Raw genomic sequence first — 22,387 nt, 5'->3', positions numbered from 1 at the left:
CCATTGAACTAGGCCCTCCTCCAATTGAGTATTTTTATTCTAGATTGCTCCTTGTCCTTTTCCATAACTAATTTAAACCTTATGATACTATGATCACTGTTCCCTAAATGTTCCCCCAGTGACATTTGCTCCACTTGACCCGCTTCATTCCCCAGAACTAGCTCCCTCAATGCCTCCTTCCTTGTTGGGCCGGAAACATACTGATCAAGAAAGTTCTCCTGAATACACTTCAGAAATTCCTCCCCCTCTTTGCCCTTTACACTATTACTATTCCAGTATATATTAAGATAGTTGAAGTCCCCCATTATCACTACTCTATATTTCTTGCACCTCTCTGTAATTTTCCTGCAAATTTGCTCCTCTATATCCTTCCCACTAGGTGGCCTATAGAATACACCCAGTAGTGTAATGGTGCCTCTAATTGTTTCTTAACTCTAAGCAAATAGATTCTGTCCTTGACCTCTCAAGGACACCGTCTCTCTCCAGCACTGCAATATTCTCCTTAATCAATACTGACACCTCCCCCCCCCCGCTCCCCCCCCCGCTCCCCCCCCCCCGCTCCCCCCCCCGCTCCCCCCCCCCGCTCCCCCCCCCGCCGCTCCCTCCCCCCCGCTCCCCACACACCTTTTTCCCTTTTATTCCCTTTCTTTCCTGAACACCTTGTATCGAGGAATATTTGGTACCCAATCCTGCCCTCTTTTGAGCCAGGTCTCCGTTAGTGCCACTACATCATATTCCCATGTGGCTATATGCGCCTGCAGCTCACCAACCTTATTTACCAAACACACGTGTACTCTAAACTTATCTTGAACCTTCTCGTATTCTAGCTTAGTCTGATCCCACCTAATACCATACTATTTCTTACTCTAGTGCTCTCTGTCTCTCCCAATCCTTTGTGCACCTTGTTTTTCCTTTCTAATGCTACATCCTGGTGCCCATTCCCCAGCCAAATTAATTTGAACCCTCCTTCACAGCACTGGTGAACCTCCCCATACATAAATGCAAGTTGGTTTTGTTTTGTAACTTCATTGAGTTTCATTTTTCCAGTTTTTGCTTTTGCCTCCATGTAAGTAATGTAAAATGATCTGTTTTTTCTTAAAACATCCAATCTGATAATCAAAAATATAAGGTATAATCTCTGAATGTCGTATCTTCTTGCACTGGAGATGGTATGAAAAGGAGAACGGGGTGGGGAGGCATTCTCCTAAAACACAGTCCCATGAGACGCTATTATAATTTTCCTCTGATCGCCCTGACTGTGATTGCTGCCACCTGTCGTGAGGCCTCCAATGAATGTAAATGAAGGCTGTGGCATGGCTGCTTTCTTGCCGGGATTTCCCCAAGTTTCCGTCCCCAGGAAACACCTCCATTTTAAAGGAGGTGGTGTTGAGACTAGCATAGTGTTCTAGCAATGGGAAAGCATAGTGTAGAACGTTAAAGCCTGGAAGCCACTGCCAATATCTGAGCCTCTAGAAAAATAAGGCATTTAAAAGTAGTTGCTACATTCTGTGTAGATTTAAAAAAATTAAGTTAGTTTTAATGGAGTAAAGCATTTCGCTCTTAAAATTCCATCGTTTCTGTGCTTTGAGGAAAAAGACGATTAGAACATGGAGAAGAAGAGGATGGAAGGCCAGAAAAGCTGGCATCATATAGTCTAGATATGTAGAAAGCAGTTGATATTTGCAGAGAAGCAGAACCCAATAAAATACCTGTGAAATACTAACAATGGAGCAGAGATGTCATTCCACACCAAAAAATAGATCAAGCTGGCCACGATCAGATCATGGATTGTCAGTACTGTGGTAAGTCAGGTGAGAGATAAAATGTTTCCAGCAAATGGCCAAGCATGCATGTGGTATGTATGAGAAGAAAATTGCTAATATCTGCAAAGCCAAAGCAAAACTATCATTGTCAGGCAAGCAGAGGATAAAAACAAAGTTCACAGACTGGAAGAGTAGTCTGAGATGTTTTTTATGGTTGTGACTTAAAGAGGAAATGGAATTTAATGGACAATTGATAAAAAGATAAACAACAGCATTGGTTACTTTAAGCTAGTCACAGGAGTTCAATGTATTGTCATGCCATAGTCAATTTACAGGAAGTTAAGTACAAAATCAAGCAAGTCAAATGCAAAGTTAGTGATTTATACTGTCCAAAGCATCAAGTTGATAGGGAAAATTAATGTGGTGTGTGAAAATAAAGCAAATATCAAAATCTAGAGTTCCAAATTCTGGAATAGTGACTACATCTACTCCTTGGTCTTCGAGCATACCAGCAGTTCAAATTGATTAAAAGAATTAATGCTATAATTAAGAGAAGTAATGCTGATGTAATTAAATGTTAATGAGATGATGCAATTGGATGAGGACTTGTACAAGTTTTGTACTTTTCATAGTTCTTATGGCAGATAAACATATACCAGAATGGCCTTTTGTGATCAACTCAGCAACAGAAATTTCAGCACAAAATGTCATATGGTGACATTGCTAGATGACTTTGAAGGAGCGAAAGTTATGGGTGATTTGGGGAGAGAACATCCAGAACAAAGTTTGGAAATATAAGTCCTACAATGAGTAATGAGTAAGAGAACAGAGTGTGAAGCTGAAATGAATGAATAAAAGCTGAAAGTACACGAGGTCAGTTATACAGGACAGCCACTCACGGCAGAAGGAATCAAGGCAGAATGGGGAATAAAAGTGGAAGCAATCAAACACAAAAGGGGAAAAAAGCAACATAAAAGACTTGCAACAATATTTTGGAATGATAAACTATTTAGGCAAGTTCCTGTTTAATTTGTCATAAAAGTCCTAAGAGAAATATTTGAAAAAGATGGGTGAGTTATGTTGCAAGCTCAAATTCAATCTCTGTTCCTTAATCAGCACATGAATTCTTTTTCTGTTTATTTGATTCTCATGCTAGTTAGAGATTACGATGTTAATTTAAAACTGAGGCAGAAATATAGATAGATATGAGAGAAAGATGAATAGAGAAAGGATATATAATGGAGAGAAAAAAAACTATTGTAGCTAACTGGTTTGAGTATTTCTCTTTTCAATTTAATATATCACAATCTTGAAGGTTTCTTCCACCAATCCCTTGTAATACTTTTCTAATTGTTACAACTACAACTCAAACAAGCAGACATTCAGTGCAATTAATCAGTAATGTTCTGCACTACTTTTAATAATCCTGAAACTTGGAAATGGCATTCAATACCCTCTGAAAACCAATGGGCTTGTGTACTGCTTCTTTAAACTAAATGGCTAAAGAAGTAAAACATGGGCCAAGGGAATAAGAGCTTTCAAGAAATTTTAGCTTGCCCCCCTCTCCGGACAAATATGTTAGTTAGCTTCTTCTGGAGGAAGAACTTTGAAACCTCTGTAGAATGCAGTATATAATGTTCATCCAATTCACCCACTGAAATGAGTTTCATCCTTGCCTCATAGAGGAATAATATTCTTTTATTGTAGGTCAAGATCTAATAAGATTACTGCTTTGGCTGAACATGCTATTTCAGTTAAATGATGCTGCACTGTAGTGAAAGGACTGGTAATAAAGAGGCTTAACAACTAACAAATGTGTTTTAAGAGTCTGAGTTGTCCCTATACACCCATCTAAAAGCAAAATTACATAAGGGAACATTGTGTTATTTACAGATCTGAGACATTCTGAAAAAAATACTTAAGACATCACACCAGTCAGATTGAAATGTTACTTCTGGAATGTCTCCCAAAATTGAAGCCCATGGGATTAAAGAGGCAGTGGCAGCATGGATACGAAATTGGTTAAGGAACAAAAAAACAGTAGGGGTGAACGGTTGTTTTTCAGAATGGAGCAAAGTGTGCAGTGCTGTCGCCTGGGGGTTGGTGTTGGGACCTCTGCTCTTTTTGATATATATTAATGATCTGAATTTGGGTATACAGGACATAATTTCAAAGTTTGCAAATGACATCAAACTCAGAAATGTAGTAAACAGCAAGGAGGATAGTAATAGATTCCAAGAGGATATAGACAGACTGGTGAAATGGGCAGATGCATGGCAGATGAAATTTAATGCAGAGAAATGTGAAGCGATTCATTTTGGTAGGAAGAATGAGGAGAAGCAATATAAACTAAATGTTACAATTTTAAAGGGTGTGCAGGAAGAGAGAGACCTGGGGGTGTATGTACACAAGTCTTTGACAGGGGCAAGTTGAAAAAGCTGTTAAAAAGGCATATGGGTTCCTTGGCTTTATAAATAGAGGCATAGAGTACAAAAGCAAGGAAGTTATGCTCAACCTTTATGAAATTTTCTATTTTTCACACCAACTATTCTCTGAGATTGCAAGTTTGTGCTAAATTACATGCTGTTGATCCATATACACAAAGAGTTTGGTTTGGACTGTACAGACTCATTCTACAGGGGCAATGATTGCCAATGGAGAGGAACCTTCATCCCATCAGTCTGGGATGAATACAAACCCAGATATAAAAAGAAAGCACGTGTAATGATTTTGGACTTTTTACTACCATCTTCTCCCATTGGTTAAACTGTAGTCTCGTAAGCAAAATCTGTCCCTTAGGAGCTAAAAGCTGAACATTTTCTGTATTCTTGTAGAGCTGCATACATGAATCTCAAAAAATTATTCCACGTGCAGTCGTCTGCTTACTGGGGTCTACAGAATTGTGTGTCATTTTGCTTTGAAATGGCAGATATTACTGCATAAATCTAAGAGTTACTGACTAAATATTTATTTACAAATAAATATTAATCTGAAATGAAATAAACATCAAAATCCGAAAGTACAATAAACAAATAATAGATATAATGAGGATGTTGAGGATGAGCCAGTTAACTTTTGTAGAAATGGCTCCTGTTTGAGTTAATCTCTAAATTCCTGATTAATTCTGTGGCAGACTTCAATCCTTCCTATACATCGAATGTTCCTCATGAAGGAAATTCTCCTTCTGATCAAGCACCAGCTTTTAAAATAACTGATGTGCTGTTTAAACTCTGCTTTTAACCATTTAGCAACTGGGTGTAAAATGCAATATTTCTTTTACCCTCTAGTTAGGTTCTCAGACAAACTCAACAATGCTTCACACGTATATCTAATTAGCAATAGAAAATAGATTTTCACAGTTTGGGCTTTCTCCCAAAACATTTGTCATGTGCTCACAGCAGACGATGGTTTCCATTAAAAGCAGTTCCCAAATGAATTAAAACCTGCCTCATACGTGAATAAGTGAGATAGCAGGCTTGGGATTAACAATTGCCCTCTTAATTGCAGTATTGACTACTGGAGATCACATGGGATGCTCACCAGAGGACAACAACTCTTTTCAATGGTTTAATCAACCATGAAATTGGTGCGAATTAGTAAAAATTGAAATATCCATATCTTGTCACACACGTCACAATGTAGTGATGAATATCTAGGCAGAATCGAATACTTTGCATGATTTTGTTAAACGTACATACCTCCACAATGGCACAGACCAATTCTGTTTGATCAAAGGAATAATGCAACAAATTAAATCAAAAAATAATAATCATTTTGATCTAAAATACAATCTGATCTTTATTTTAAATTAAATGAGCAGTTCAGACTATTCTACAACTTGCTAACCTACTGCTACCAGGTTTCTGCAGAGTACTATAGTCTGATGATGCAGTTTGTTGTTTCTTTCCTGGCTAATACAGTTTTCAGAGTAGTGTGAATCATGAAAGAACGGCTCCATGTGATGCTGCCGTCTGTTCAGGAGAACAGGTTAAAATCATGGATGGTGGGATCCTGTCAGCTTCAGGGTGGGTAAATAACTCATGATATTTTAACTGCTATCCTCCCGGTAGGGTGTGTGGTTAAAATTGCCCCTCAAGGTTGATTTTCATGGTGAAAATCTTGAAATTACAATTCAGTAATAAAAGTTGGTGGTAGGAATGTGATTGATTATACTTTAACTAGGCTGGGGTCCAGAGCTTACTGTCACTCAAGTAAAACTGCACTAGTTAATCATCTGGGCCAGTAGTTTTATCACTGTGCAGGTAAAGATTGATGCAATACCTACCTAAAGTGATTGTAGCACCCAGCTTTTCTTTATAGCCCTGTTGGAAGTGGGAAAATCTCAGCTATTAGAAATGAGCATCGAGGCCAGCAGTACAGTATCATCGCTGGACAGAGTACAATTCCTCATACAAACTTAAATTATGCATTTTTGGTGTGTTGCTTTGTGGAAATAAACTTGTGCAACATTTTATCCAACCCTATTCTCTCATGTTTGTCCTTCTGTGAGTTGATTTGGATCATCAGTTCCTTTTGTCTGACCAGGTGCGTTGTGTTGTTGTCTGTCTCTCCCCTCCCTCCCTCAATAGATAGTAGTGAACCCCTTACCTGTTTCCTTCAATGAGAGGGGAGTGGGGGGTGGGTGGTGGTTGATGCTTCATATTTCTGATGAGGCAATAGTATGTAGAAAAGGATCCCATTCGGATTGAAGGGGAGGAGAAAATTGGATTGACCAATAATTCAATATTCAATCTCTAGAATTGTTAATAAGAAGATGATCGTTGTCAAAGTAAGTTGATGTGGCGATGGACTGGGGTTGACAATTGTAAACAATTTTACAACACCAAGTTATAGTCCAACAATTTTATTTTAAAATTCACAAGCTTTCGGAGGCTTCCTCCTTCCTCAGGTGAATGTCAAGAAATCCTCGAACCTTTCGCATTTATAAATCACAGAACAATACCTGATGATTACAGATAGTCTTTTCAACTGCCCGTTGCCAAGGCAACCAAAGTGTTCAGACAGATAGGTGTTACCTACAGGGCCACCGAATATACAAACGGCCAGAACAAAAAAAACAGAGAGAGAGAGGCAGAAACGCTTACCCGAAGGTCGGTGGCTGAATGTCGTTGACTGCTGAAGTGTTCCCCGACTGGGAGGGAACCCTCCTGTCTGGCGATTGTTGCGCGGTGTCCGTTCATCCGTTGTCGCAGCGTCTGCATGGTCTCGCCAATGTACCATGCTTTGGGGCATCCTTTCCTGCAACGTATGAGGTAGACAACGTTGGCCGAGTCACAGGAGTATGAACCATGCACCTGGTGGGTGGTGTCATCTCGTGTGATGGTGGTATCTGTGTCTATGATCTGGCATGTCTTGCAGAGGTTACCGTAGCAGGGTTGTGTGGTGTCGTGGACGCTGTTCTCCTGAAAGCTGGGTAAATTGCTGCGAACAATGGTCTGTTTGAGGTTGGGTGGCTGTTTAAAGGCGAGTAGTGGAGGTGTGGGGATGGCCATGGCGAGGTGTTCGTCGTCATTGATGACATGTTGAAGGCTGCGGAGAACATGGCGTAGTTTCTCCGCTCCGGGGGAGTACGGGACGCAACCAACAGAGTACCCTTTGTTGTCCAGTACTTTCCCGGAGCGGAGAAACTACGCCATGTTCTCCGCAGCGTACTCCAAGGCGGCCTTCGAGACACACGACAACGCAAAATCGTTGAGCAGAAATTGATAGCCAAGTTCCGCACCCGTGACGACGGCCTCAACCGGGATCTTGGGTTCATGTCACGCCACACGTAACCCCACCAGCGAACAAAAGTTATCTGTTTTTAATATAACGGGTCAATTGCTGTCTTTTCCTTCCGGATGTTTCTATGTTTCTGCCTCTCTCTGTTTTTTTTGTTCTGGCCGTTTGTATATTCGGTGGCCCTGAAGGTAACACCTATCTGTCTGAACACTTTGGTTGCCTTGGCAACGGGCAGTTGAAAAGACTATCTGTAATCATCAGGTATTGTTCTGTGATTTATAAATGCGAAAGGTTCGAGGATTTATTGACATTCACCTGAGGAAGGAGGAAGCCTCCGAAAGCTTGTGAATTTTAAAATAAAATTGTTGGACTATAACTTGGTGTTGTAAAATTGTTTACAAAAGTAAGTTGAATTGGCAGATGGTCTGAAATAGTGCTCTCAAGATATGACCCTTTCAATGAATTTGGCAAGTGGGAAAGATCAGTAGGGGAGTACGATCAGGCATGTGGGGAGTGAAAAATCATTGTTGTTAAGTGAAAGAATAATTCCCAATTTTCACTGTATAGTGTTTAGCTTTGATATGTTGATTAATTAGAAGGGTAATATTGCTAATACAGAATCCTGAATAAATCTCCTGTGATGAATGGGTAATGTTATTTTATGCATTACATTATGTTAGGTTGATGCATTATTTGTATCTGTGAACATTCTAAATACTGGTAATGTTTAAAATACTTACATTTACAAGACTGCTGTCTTTTAGCAGGACTCATCTTAATAGTGTGCCATCTCAGAGATAATTCTATACACAAGCACATTATAGAAATAGAAGTGGTCTAATGGATAAGCATGTACCATTATGGATAATTACGTCCTGGACTAAGACTTTGTTAGCCAATCTTTTAATTTGAGTAATCTGCACAAACACGGGTGGTGAGGGAATGTTCTGGTATGGAGGGGTTACCTTGTATCTCAACGGTCAAAGATTAATGATAAGACTGCTTCAGATGTAGAATTTAATGACCAATTTAAAGAGTTCAAGGACTGGTAGTGGAATTGGTTTCTTCACTTTATAGTAAATTCTCATTTTCTTCAAGCATCCATTATTGAGTATGTGTAATGTAAAAACAACTTGTTGGTTAACTGGAGGATATTTACACTGTTAATTACAAACTCAGAAAACTAGTTAAGTAGTCCTTAGCAGAGTTTGAGTCCTCTCCAAACTTTAAACCTCAGCCAAATTAGTTAAATGAAAGGTCTGTAGTAACAAAGTCTGCTATAAGGACATTTGACTGTAATACTAATATATATGTAATTTTGTTTTGATGTGCATTGAATTAACCCTGCATTGTGACACCAATGTATATTATACTTATGTTTTCTAATTGATATTTTTCTACACCACTTGCTCTCTGTTTAATTATCTGATTGGAAAATGCAGATTTCTTTTTTCTTAGGCTCTGTATATGAACCTGCCAGAAGTGTATCACTAACGTCACAGAATGAAAATCTTATGGACAAACTTGACAGATATTACAGAAATGGTAAGATGTTTCAAATACAAATTTTACATTTATAACTTTTTATCTGTAAAATTTTACATTTTTCTACATAGTAGTATTGTGATTAAGCAATCAATTGTGGGGTGTAAGAAAAATGTGCGCTGCTCAGGGAGAAAGGACTAATCATGTAATCCATGATCATGGCATTGCTAATAGTTATCATATTATGCTCCCTTACATTGGGATTGCAGATTTCTTGTGTAAAGAAACAAGACATTACTGTTAGCAGTGTCATAATTTTTGTATTTCATGCTAAGCAATTGCCACAAGCACAATGGCCGTTCAACACAAAGAACTTGCATTTATATATTGCCTTATTACATTACATGGAGGACTTCCCACCATGCTTCACAGCCAACAAATTGCAGTTAAAGGGTAGTCACTGTCCTTATTTAGGCTAATGTGGCAGCCAATTTGCACACAGCAAGTTTCTACAAAGAGAAAATGAAACACATGACCAGTTAATATGTTTTTGGTGGTGATTGAGGGAGGAATATTGGCCAGGACAATGAAGAGCTCCTGCTCTTTGAAAATTGCCATGGGACCTTTTACCTCTAGCTGCACAGTCAAATGGGGCCTCAGCTTAAATCTTATGCAAACAACACTTCTGATAATGCAGCACTTTCTTAGTACTGCACTGAATCATGTGATTAATTACAAATTTGCATAATATCTAACTACCTGTATAAAATCAACTTTTGCGTATGTTAAGTAATGTTGAAAATCACTACTTTACTTTCCTGGGTAATTCCAAATCTTATTGTAATTATACTAGATTCCTCCACCCCCCCCCACCCCCACCCCCACCCCCACCCCCCTGGCTTAGTGGGTGGTATATTAGTGCACCACCACACAGATTCTGCCTTAAGTCTCCCATACAAAAAGTTTCTGATCTTAGCCACATTGCATTTGTTGCTATACGGAATTCTGGTCATTCTCCACAAGGAAGGAGATAAAACTTGCAGGTGAGTCACTTTGGGGTTCTTCTCGTACTCCCTGCCAGCAATTATGAATCAGCATTGGTGAGGACCTGGATGTAAGTTGTCTACTCAGCCTATTGTTCAATGAGTCTTGTGTGCTGTGAAAAAATAACTGAACAATGGATCAAAGTACAATTAAATGGAACGGAAAGAAGGAAAAGGGCAATCTTAGAGTGAAAGAAAGTCACTGGTGGAGAAGAAAATTTGAGGGTAACCAGAAAAAAATTACAATGCAGATAAAACAGTTTGAACTAGATTTTGGGCATTCTTCTCTCCCTTCTATTTCCTTTCACTCTTCTTAGAAAAAGAGTTTTTACTGTTTAATGTGCACTAAACCCTTAGTTATACTTCTTGCCACCACAGCATCTTTCTCGTAATCCTTGAAAATCCTGCTGACTTGTTGGTTCACCCACTACGCTTTATTTCTTCGCCAAGCCAGCAGTAAATTTTAAACTGGCAAAGGTAATAGGTTTAAAGAAGGAAGGTTTTTTTTTAGCTCTTGAATGAATCGGTGACTGTGTGAATGTGCAAGAGATTGGGTAGATTTGTGGACAAAGAAGACATCAAATGACCATGCGTGAGTGAGGAGACTGTGGGTGAATTTATAGTACAGGTGGCTGGTTTATATTCCACTCAATTTTATCTATTAAAGCTTATTTATGAAAAAATGTTACATACATTATGCAAGTTTCTTGTTCTTGAGTTGCACATTTTGAATGGAAATAGAGTCCAGCATGTTATCTTTGAGCTAAAGCTTTGCAGGTTGATTGATTTCCCATTGCTTTGTGAAGATGTGACAGTTCAATTTACTGTAACATTCTGAGAAAGTGGCTCCGTGTTACATTTGCCATTTTTCACCATTCACTAATCCTCATCTTAACCAGTATTTGGGAATGTTTTGGAAATCTAATATTGAACTGACAGCATTTTTATATTGATTTTTCTGCTTCTTCCATCAGCAAGATATTTTTCAAATAACACAACTGCATTTATTTTAAATCTAAATTATTGTATGACACATCTTGGAAATGTTTATGTTATGTAATAAATCCATAGACACTGGAGTGATTGAATTTAAGCTTAGTGAAAGTGTGAGAATCAAGTATTCCCATAGAGCTTTTTGTTAATCTCTGAATGTAGTTTGAGCTAGTCTTGTGTATTGGTGATTACAGTAAGTGGTTTTGCAGTATTCCCAATGGACATTTGATACAGTAAATTATTGTGCTGGAAACTGATTCAAGGTCAGCAAGTTTCAAGTATCTGAAAACATGCTAAGTTTCATATTAAAAATGAATATTACAAACAATTACGTGGTTACATAGAGTCTATAACATAGAAACAGGCCATTCGGCCCAACTGGTCTACACCGGTATTTATGCTTCACAAGCCTCCTCCCACCCCTCTTCATCTAACCCTATCAATTGTCACAGTAATTACATTTGTGCTGTGCTGGCACAATGAATCAAAGTTATAGTGTATTGTATGAGTTCTTGTCTGTAGTCCTCCACATGATGATTTACCTATCACATCCGTGCTTCCCTGCAGATGCTCCAAACAGGGGCCAGGTGCTACCCCACAAGTAGATCAGGGGTAAATTTTAACACCCAAGAACAGGTGGATTGGGGTCGGGTGGGCAGTAAAAATACTCCGTTTTGGAGCGGGACCGCAAACCGGCTCCAATGAACCTACTTCTGCGTTTGACCCAGATGCGTTCGGATGCGCGCATGCTTTTGACACCCAGAAGTCCCACTAGCTTGCCGGTATTTAAAGTACTTAATCCTATTAACTTTTCGTGTATTGAGTTACACAAAGCATTTTAACTTCTCCTGAACGTGTCTCCTGTGGCCTCTGAAACACACCATGGAAATGGAGGCGAGTTGCAGCCGGCCCTCATTCGGACCTATAAACCAGTGATTGACGTGAAGAAAAGGTGAGTTTTTGCAGCAGGGCAATCAGTTCTCTAAGACAAACCTTTGGTTGAGAGCTCTTTGTGGTTAGACTGAGATTTATTTGTTCAGAATTCTTGTGTTCAGACACATTTTACTTACATTTTGGAGCCCCCTCAAACTGACAACACCAGGATTGCGGGGGGGGGATGGCGAAGAGCGCAGTGGATTTATTCTACAGTACATCCAAGGAAGAGGCATGGCGTGCAGTTCTGGGAGTTGCAGGGCCACAATATATAGGTGCACCACAGGACCTGCAGAAGAGCAGAAAGGGGACCAGTGGAGGGGCTGAGGTCGCAGGAGGCACTACTCACAGAAGAGGGTCTACAGGCAGAGGCTGAGCTTCCTGCACATCTGCAAAAATCTCTTCCGGTCGTCACAAACCAGCTGCGCATTGATGGAGAGATATCCATTTAGGTTGATGAATAGTCCTCTCTGAGGAGCAGTGCCTACGCAGGCTGAGATTGAGTCGGCAGGTAGTCGCAGACATCTGCACGCTCCTTCATGCAGAGCTATTCCCGGCTGGGCCTGGTGGCCATGCATTGCCTATCGCACTCAAAGTAACCACTGCCCTCAACTTTTTCGCCTCCGGATCCTTCCAGGGCACCACTGGTGACATCTCCAGGGTGTCTAAGTCGTCTGCATATAAGCGTATACGACAGGTCATAGATGACTTGTTTGCCAGGGCATCCAACTACGTTAACTTCCCCTGCGACTATATCAGCCAGACTGAGGGGGCAGTGGGTTTCAATTCTGGCTGGCTTCCCATGGGTGCAATTGATTGCACACACATAGCAATCCCACGATCTGCACATGAGCCAGGACTGTTCATCAACCAAAATGGATATCACTCCATCAAGGCGCAGCTGGTTTGCGATCACTGGAAGAGATTTCTGCAGGTGTGTGTCAAATTCCCTGGCAGTTGCCATGATTCCTTCATTTTGAGCGAGTCCAACATCCAAGCCTTCTTCCATGCACAAGACAGACTTAAGAGCTGGCTGCTTGGAGACAAGGGATACCCCCTGCAGACATGGCCCATGACACCTGTGAGAAACCCCAACGAGGCACAGCAGCAGGTACAATGATAGTCACATCACCACCAGGTCTGTCATTGAACAAGCCATAGGAATGCTGAAGATGCGCTTCAGGTGCTTGGATTGATCTGGGGGAGCCCTTCAGTAATCTCCAGCGAGGGTGTGCAGAATAATAGTCACGTGTTTCGTCTTGCACAACATCGCTCAGCAGAGATGGTTACAGGTGGAGGAGCTCGAATCCGCTCATGAAACATCCTCATCTGCCGGCAACATTGAAGATGATGAGGAGGAGGATGAAGATGGGCAACCTATCGCCAGAGCAACGGCGCACATGGCTGCTCGTGATGTCAGGGAGTCACTCATATCTAACAGGTTCTGATAAGGAGGTCTGCAAACTGAATATAGTGAACTACACAGACCACCTGGAACAACCACCACCACCACCAGCAGCAGCCCCCCCTACAAAGCACAAAACAGTCCTTCAACCACACATACACCCATTGTAAATGTGCCCAATTGGTGGCATCAAATCTGGGTGTTCATGATGAAGCAGATGAAAGGGAGCTTTCACTGAAGAGATTCAAGAATGGACAAGACGTGGCAGTGCTGGTGACAATTATAGCATTTAATGCGCATGTAGGAAAAAACAAATGTAAATGAAAAACATGACATTGTGACAAACACCCTTGTGCATACCCTTGGTGATTACAAAACTTAAGATTTCCTCTTCCTACCGCTTCTTTGTAATGCATCCCCTGTGGCTTCAGCAGCGGTAGTGGCAGGTTGCTCAGATACCTGCCCTGACAGCTGAGATGCACTCTGCCTGCGCCCTCTGGGTTTTGGAGCCCATGAGGGCCTAGTCAACGACTGCTCCACCTGCACCAGTGCAGGGGCAGACTCAGCCATCGGGAGAGGAGGCAGCATTGTGGGTACTGAATGAGGAGAGGGCAACAGGTGAGACGTGGGAGCGCTTTGAATGGAGTCTCCATTTCTATGTCCCCTTTCGCCAGCATCCCTTTCCTGGGCCAGGGCCACATCATTCCTATCATTCCTACCATTCTGCTGGATAACAGCCTGGAGCACATTAATCGAGTGATCGGAGGAAGCACCCTGCCTCTGCCACTAAGAAGGCCTGTTTCGAGATGACAGAGGAGGTGAGCAGCAGGAGCACCGTGGTAAGGTCATGGGTACAATGCAGGAAGCGCTTTAATTACCCAATCATGTCAGGAAAAATTAATTCAGTTACTGATTCATCCACATCCTGTGGTGTACATTATACCCCCCCTCCCCCCCTCTCTATCTTGCAAAGTCTACTCCATCACATCACTCTTCTCACCCAGTTAAGTCTCATTATCAACTTACCTTCACTTTCTGTGCACTTCCTCACATCTTCATTTGTGAACCCACCACTCGCACTCACCCCAATCCTGATGCAATGTCATGAATCTGTCTGATACTCGCCCTCTGTTGCTTCTCTTTCATTGGCAACCTCATCCAAAGCAATGCATCCATCGGGTAACTTCATCACCCTCACTCACTCTCAAGTCTGTTCTTTCTCCCCTTGTAGGAGAAGAGAGCACAAAATGCAAGCAAGAGGAGTAGGACTGGAGGGGGGCTACCACAAATAGTACCTCTGACAGAGGTGGGGGAGGAGGAGGCCTTGGAGCTCAGCTGCACGGTTGAATGTCTGGCCATCAGAGATGGCGAGACTGGCAACCCGCAAACAGCCAGTGACACAACTTTTTAACATCCTTCACACACATCATGAATTGATGTTATCAATAATTGACCTGTTGCACACATCAGTATGCTCACTGCATGATTATCAATATTGCTTTATGTTCTCTTCCATGGCCTTCAAGGATGAATGAGGAGGCACGTGCCATGGAAGAGGACAATTCCTCAGAGGAGCTCCATTCTTCTGAAGGCGCACCATCACATCATATCCAGCCAGGCACCAGTGCAGATACTGGCTCTTCGGTGGGTCTTGTTAGACAGTTAGTTGGGTTGTCACCTGGTAATTCACCACTTACGAGTGAGCATGAGCAGACATTGGTGGCGGGGGCAGTTGTGGAGAGTCCGCGTCAGGGGGCGCACTCCTCTCCAAGCTGGACACAGATGCTGATCCCCGGTGGCTGTCGTTGAGATTGAGAATGATAGAGGTACAGCTGGACCTTTGTGAGGTACTGTAAAACATGCCACGCACACTCTCCACAATAGCGGAGAGGATGGAGGAGTCTACCTCCAGCATTAGTGGAATGGCGGCACAGGTAAGTGTGGAATGTCTGCGATGGAGAGAATGGCAGCCTCCATTGAGCTTCAAGCATGGCTCACAGATGAGTTCATTCAGGCCATGACAACGGCCATGCGGACTGGATGCCGCCTTACTTCTTTGATGCCGCATCTCTGCAAATTCCTCCTTTCTCCCTCAAAATCCATGGTTATAATGGCCCTTTATATCCTCCAGTTACCTGCATGTCATTCGGGTGCGCAGTACGCCTGCTGCGCATCTTGGAGACACGAAACCTGGAAATTACATTAAGGCCTTCGATTGAGTCGCGATTGCTCGAGCCAACGCACACAAAGTTTTTCTGGGTTTTCCATGTGACTATTAACCCCACCATTGAGTTTCTGCTGCCATGTTAAAATTATGCCCTAGGAGTCCGATAGGATTCTTGTGAGAATCATTTTAATTAAAAAAGAAAACTATAATCCAGGCCTCCGGCTGCGAGGTTAGAGCAGTATTCAGGGTTGTTTCATTATTGCTATTTCTGTTTGAGGAACATTGAATCATCTTAGTCTCAGTCCCAGGACCTGAGTCTGAATTAATTACAAGCCTTATTGCATATATTGTGGGTCAGCTGTAATATGGTCATTTCCTTACAAACTGCAAGATCAAATTCAATGAATGGTCATAACCATCACCATGTTCGCATATGTCATTTCTCTATTTGCTTTCAGTATCACAGTTAGACTTAACATCTAAGGCCTTTCTAATTTTAGTTTTAATGCTCTGAGGGAGAGACATCCAGAGCCATTAGCTCCTCATATGAGACAGGAAGAAGGAAGCTTTAGGAGAAGGATCACTGGCAAATGACTCCCTTTTATGGGTAAGCCACCAGGAACTGATGTCAGACCTGTCCAAAATCCCTCCCCACCACCCTCCACTCACTCCCAAAGGGACAAGATGTCCAATTACCAGCACGATTTGCGCTGACAACTCGCCCACCAAATTTAAATGCGGCAAGAAACTGAAAAGGGCTCGGGTCCCGCGGCGGAATCATGGGGTGAACGATGTGATCGCTCCGCTCACTTCATGCCTGTTTTAGGCACCAGTTGAAAATCTCCCCCAGTGTGTGATAAGAATGGTGACAGAAGAAGAAAAAGAAGAACAACAACAACAACGTGCACTTATATAGTACTTTTAACATAGTAAAACGTTCGAAGGCACTTCACAGGAGCATTATCAAACAAAATTTGACACTGAGCCACATAACAAGATATTAGGACAGATTGCTCAAAGAGGTGGGTTTAATGGAGTATCTTCAAGGAGGAGAGAGAGGTGGAGCGGTTTAGGGAGGGAATTCCAGAGCTTAGGGCATAGGCAGCTGAAGAAATGGCTGCCAATGGTGGAGCGATTAAAATTGGGGACGTGCATGGGCAAGAATTGGAGGAGCGCAGAGATCTTGGAGGGTTGTAGGGCTGGAGGAGGTTACAGAGATAGGGAGGGGCGAGGCCATGGAGGGATTTGAAAACAAGAATAAGAATTTTAAAATCAAGGCGTTCCCGGAGCAAGAGCCAATATCGGTCAGCGAGTACAGGGGTGATGGGTGAATGGGACTTGGTGTGAATTAGGATGCAAGCAGCAGAGTTTTGGAAGAGCTCAAGTTTATGGAGTGTGGAAGGTGGGAGGCCAGCCAGGAGAGCATTGGAATAGTCATGTCTAGAGATAACAAAGACATAAATGAGGGTTTCAGTAAGAGATGAGCTGAGGCAGGGGTGGAGATGGGCAATGTTATGGTCTTGGTGATGGAGCAGATATGTGGTTGGAAGCTCATCTCAGGGTCAAATAGGACGCCACGGTTGTGAAAGGTCTCGTTCAGCCTCAGACAATGGCCAGGGAGTGGGATGGGGTCGGAGTCAGAGTTTGTAGTGGGGACTGAAGACAATGGCTTCCGTCTTCCCAATATTTAAGAAGTAAGAAATTGTGACACAAGAAATGTGTGCAGTTATGCAGTCATAAATAATTTATTGTAGATAAAACCAATAATCCTGTTACCCATCTGAAATACATTTTTAAAACTTGCAAAAAAAAAAGAATTTTTTTTGGAAGAAATAACATTTTAACTTGACTTACCTGTTATCTTAAATGTTGGATTTTGCTGCCATTTATTTTTAACGGACATTGATATTTACAATGGTGAAGTCACTTTGCTGTCAATTTGGACCTTTTTCTTCTCTGCATTTTATTACTGTTGTTTGTTTATTCAACAACAAATTGAGCGTGTTGCCGATTCTCTTATTTTCCTGCACTTAGTACATGGGCTTTGGTTCCCTGCTGGTTCTTACCAGCAGGTAGCATTTTTTGATTTGTAGTTGCTTGTTAAAAGAGGACAGAGACTACATACAAATAAGAGTTAGAATGAAATCAGTCCATTTAAATTACTCTACAGTGATCAGCTACTATAACCTCACTGATCTATTCATCACTGTACTTGATTTCTATTTCTAGTTGCTATTAATGCTTCTCAAATAATCTTGGCAAATAGTAGGGTAATGGTGAGACAGCAAACTTGTGTTAAATCAGGTTTCATAACTATACAGTAGAACTTTCAGCATGCAGTTTAAGTTCTTTCTCCTATAAAGCATTGTACCAGACTGACAATACATGAAAAATATTAATCTGGAAAATTATCTTCATTGACTGACTATGGTAGATTCTGGACTGCAATGTTTCTTATTTGCATTTTTCTTGGCTAACTTGTTCAATCTGAGTGTCCTGTCTCTCGTAATGTGCACCACTTACTTAATTTACTATTTATATATACACAGCTGCCATGTTCAAGTTACATGAGACTATTTATCCGTAAATAATTTGCCTACAATTTTGTTTTATGTCTAGATACTTTGCAATGCATTTTGTAAATCCACAAATCCAAGGCGCATGGTTTTGCTACATTCGAAGTAATTTATTTCTTCTCTATTGTCAGGAGAAATATCTGATACTAACAGCCGCTTGCTTCAAAATCCACAAAATTCCTCCTCTATTTTATCTGGTGCAATTTTGCTGATTTAAAATTCCTTGCACATTCATTGATAAGAGTCTTGTGGCATGAAGAATCTAAAATGGATAGAGATGGAGAAAAATACTTCAGTCTAATCCTGATGTACAGAGCCAATTTGAAATCAGTCTTTTCCTTCAGAATTGGCTTAAGATGCCAAGTTCCAGCTTCTGTCTTTTTTCCATGCAATGTTTGCATATTCATGCCTGACAGAAATCCTGAGACTGTAAACCTGTCCTGTTGCAAGAGTGGCCGATTAGGTCTTGCTGGATGATGTACAAGTTTAGTTTCATGGCTGCTTACTGTAATTTATGTTCTACAAAAAAAAGTCTGTTAAAGAATCACTGCATTGCTCAAGATGGTAAAATCTCGTCTGTAAACTTATTTCAAAGATGGAATAGAAGTTTTCTTTTAAGTGTGAAATACTGCCAAGCAATTAATGTTTTAATCCAAAATGTCTAGTATACATGTTAAATATAAGTGCCTTTAAATGTTGATTGGGTTGTATGGAAAAATTATATATCAGTGGGATTGTTAAGATACTGAATGGAAGTATGAACACAGTGTAAAATGAGCGAACTTGATCTATAAATGCATGTTAAATTTTTCCCCAAAAGCTGAATGCCGATACTTGATTTTTTTTTCTTGATCAGTCAAATCTCTAACATGTGATGATACTTGACTGACCAGAGCTTCAGAAACCAAGCTACTGAGAAATCAGTGTAGGCAAAATTCCTGTTTGCCCAACATGGAATAAGCACACTGTCGCTGTAGGGACACACCTCACTTATCTAAGTCTGTAGACCTCAGGTGCAGGTTGGTAAATGCCAAGGACCTTTGGGATCTTAAATGTGCAGAGGATGACTGCTGGAGTTTAACCAACTAAAACCGCATTGCCTACTAGCAAAGAGCATTGGAAAGTTTCTCACTGCTTTTCCACCCTAACCATTTGGCCATTGGCAGGGGTATTTTGATCCTAGTGGGAAGAATCACAGCTCCCATTACCAGGTCTACCCTTCCGAGCACCAGTAATGAGCCTGGTTGGCTTGTCAATTTCAGCAGTGCCCTGGAGTACTGGCTTAGCTATCAGATTACCGAGTCTGACACACAGGATTGGCTTGGTTCTGATCTACCATCACTAGGCATATCATCGTGAACCAAGCATGACCCCAGTGGTACTCTGCTTACCTCCCCCAAGGAAGATAGCGATGAGTTAGTCATCAGACTGTAACCTCCTCCAGCCCTACAACCTTCCAAGATCTCTGTGGTCCTCCAATTCTTGCCTCTCGTGCATCCCCGATTTTAATTGCTCCACCGTTGGCGGCCGTGCCTTCAGCTGCCTAGGCCCCAAGCTCCGGAATTCCCTCCCTAAACCTCTCCACCTCTCTCTCCTCCCTTTTAAGATGCTCTTTGAAACCTACATCTTTGACCAAGCTTTTGGACACCTGTCCTAATATCTCCTTATGTGGCTCGGTCTCAAATTTTGATTGATAACGTTCCTGAGAGAGCGCCTTGGGATGTTTTACTACGTTATAGGTGGTATATAAATGTAAGTTATTGTTGTAGACAAAAATGGGTTTAAACCCTGACTAGACAGACAGCTAGTACCAAGTGCTCTTTGCAAGCACCATGTATGCTTGCATTGTGACCATCTTCTTACATGGAGCCATAACATTCTTTGTGAAATGGTGGTTCCACCAATTGGAGTTGCGCATTTTCAGCAACATCTGCTTGCTGTTCTGCAACCCAATCGTGGCAGACAACACCTCGCATTCTTCCTCACAGTTTGGCATGCCCAAAAATTTGGTAACATCAACAAATTTCAATTTCATTCCTCTTACACCTATGTGCAAATCATTTATGCAAATGTTAAACAAATAAGGCCCTAGCACAAATGCCTGAAAGATACTTGGCCACATCCAAGTCCTGACAAACTGAAAAGGTACATTTACCCCTAGTCTTTTTTTCTTTACATTCCCTTTAATACCATTACTGGCCTCCAGTTTACGCCTTCTAGCAGTTTGTGTCCAAAGTATCACTTTCCTTGTCAGTTATATGACAGATGCCTGTTTTCAGCATAATGGAAAAGCATACACAGAGCATTTTGTGACATACCAGGCACCTTGATGTTCTAGATGTTTAGGTCTAATGCCTCATATCAGGATTACTCATCACTAACTGCTTAAACCAGGTCCTTGTGAGGGGTTTTGGCAAAGAGAATATTCTACTGTGAGGCTGACTCTCTCTCCAGAGTACTTGTTGACAAGTCAGTGTAGGTTGAAGATCTCTTGCTTCCAAGCATTTCTCCATTTTGTCTCAAATCTGCAGCTTGGTCCTGGATGTCACTTGTGGATCAAAGGAAGCTTTTGTGCATGCTTGGAGTTTTGAATCATACTGGAGAACTGTTTGGATGCGTGTTTTCGACACCATAAGTTTAACTTGCCTTGGGACATTACTGTCATTGATAAAAGACAAGAAACACAAAAATGCCTTTTGCCCCTTGGTGCAGTCCTGAAGGCCGAGAAGATAAAAAGGCTGACTTTCATTTATATAGTTTCTTTCATATTCTCAGAAATGTCCCAAAATTCTTCATGGCCAATTAAATACTCATTTGAGGTGTAGTTATTATTGGTTTGTAGGCAAACGCTGTCGCCAATTTGCGCACAGCACGGTCCCATAAACAGCAATGAGATGAATGACCAGTTAATCTGTTTTCGGTGGTGTTGCTGGAAGGATGAATGTTGGCCAAGACACCAAGTAAACTCCCTTCTTCGAGAGAGTACCATAGGATATTTTATTTCTACTTGAACAGAGGGGGTCTGAGTTTAAGGTCACATCCAAAAATGGCAACTTCGACATGGCAGGACTTCCTCAGACTGCACTGAGATGTTAGCCATTTTGTTCCCATGTGTTGAAATGAGGCTTGAGCCCACAATCCTCTGACTCAGACTCCGCTAACACCTGAAATTGGCATTCACCAAAACCCTAACATCGATATGAATCAACAATTGGGACAGGAGAAGACCAACTGGTCCATTGAACCTGTCCCATGTAGACATGGTGCAATTTATGCATTCACTTCCCCACCTCCAACCAGCCACACAATCTCCTGGGAGAGGTTAAGAAAAAACAGACAAAAAGCTTCTGGCTATTTATGAAGGAAAAAAACTCTGAAGTTCCTCCTCTCCAACCCCCAAAAACAATCAAACACGTTCTGATTGTGGCATGCGAACAACACATTTGTCTGCACAGAATTTATTTAGCACAAAGTTCCATTGGAACATTGGATTGTTTGTCAGCTACTTACTCAGCAATTGCACAGAACTGGATTCCATGTTTGTAGTGGGGGCTGCTTCCTCTACCTCCATTTGTTCACTGCATCCATTTGCTTGGGCCTCTTCCTCACTCTCACTCCCACTAGCAGCACACAGCATCATCAGTTTACATGTCGGTCAGCAATCCAATCCTTCTTGATTAGCAACCATAATGGATTCAAACTTCATGTCCACTGATAGTTGCAACAGACAACTCGTGTTCCACAAAGTTGATTGTTTCAGACTTGGTTGTTGGTGCCTTTGTAGGATCTTTGACTGGGTCAGATGCAGCTGTTTTCCCCACCGGAGGAATTAAGTTACAATGCTAAAAGCAGTTGCAATAGACTTGGTATTTAGATGCAGGCATTTCCATGTGAACAGTAAACTGTCAAGGTGATTTTTGTCTTGTGATGCCAGGCTTCAGCCAAAGTGATGCAACCACTCTTCAGAAAGAGCACCTGTTGTCAGTATATTTTTGCTGTTTCTTTAGATTGCAAGTAGAGTAACACTACTATGAAACTACCATAGTTACAAAGTAATGCCTAATCACCAGCAGATTTATTTATTCCCCCAGTCATGCGAGTGTGATTCATAACAGTATTTCATAGCTTAGCTTTCTTCCCACCTGAGCATTTTTCATTGAAAGCTAGCATTCTACTTGAATGGAGCTTGTAACAAAAAAGAACGGTTTCATTAGCATTAAAGAAGTCTTCGAGCTTGAAACAAGATGAACTTTCAGGAATTTTATCACACATCCAGTTGT

At 41.5% G+C, this 22,387-nt stretch overlaps 1 protein-coding gene across 3 annotated transcripts in view; it reads left to right on the top strand.

Moving 5' to 3' along the window:
* phkb (phosphorylase kinase, beta) overlaps positions 1 to 22,387 on the top strand; it is a 258,511-nt gene that overhangs the window by 10,213 nt on the left and 225,911 nt on the right. For all 3 annotated transcript variants that reach the window (XM_067997927.1, XM_067997926.1, XM_067997928.1), the window contains one exon: positions 8,964 to 9,050. In XM_067997927.1, coding sequence (XP_067854028.1) covers positions 8,964 to 9,050 — 87 coding nt within the window. The remainder of the gene's footprint in view (positions 1 to 8,963; positions 9,051 to 22,387) is intronic.

The sequence above is a fragment of the Heptranchias perlo genome, chromosome 16, assembly GCF_035084215.1.
Source record: "Heptranchias perlo isolate sHepPer1 chromosome 16, sHepPer1.hap1, whole genome shotgun sequence".
In the NCBI taxonomy this organism is placed as follows: Eukaryota; Metazoa; Chordata; class Chondrichthyes; order Hexanchiformes; family Hexanchidae; genus Heptranchias; species Heptranchias perlo.
This window is presented reverse-complemented; position numbering and strand designations above follow the sequence as displayed.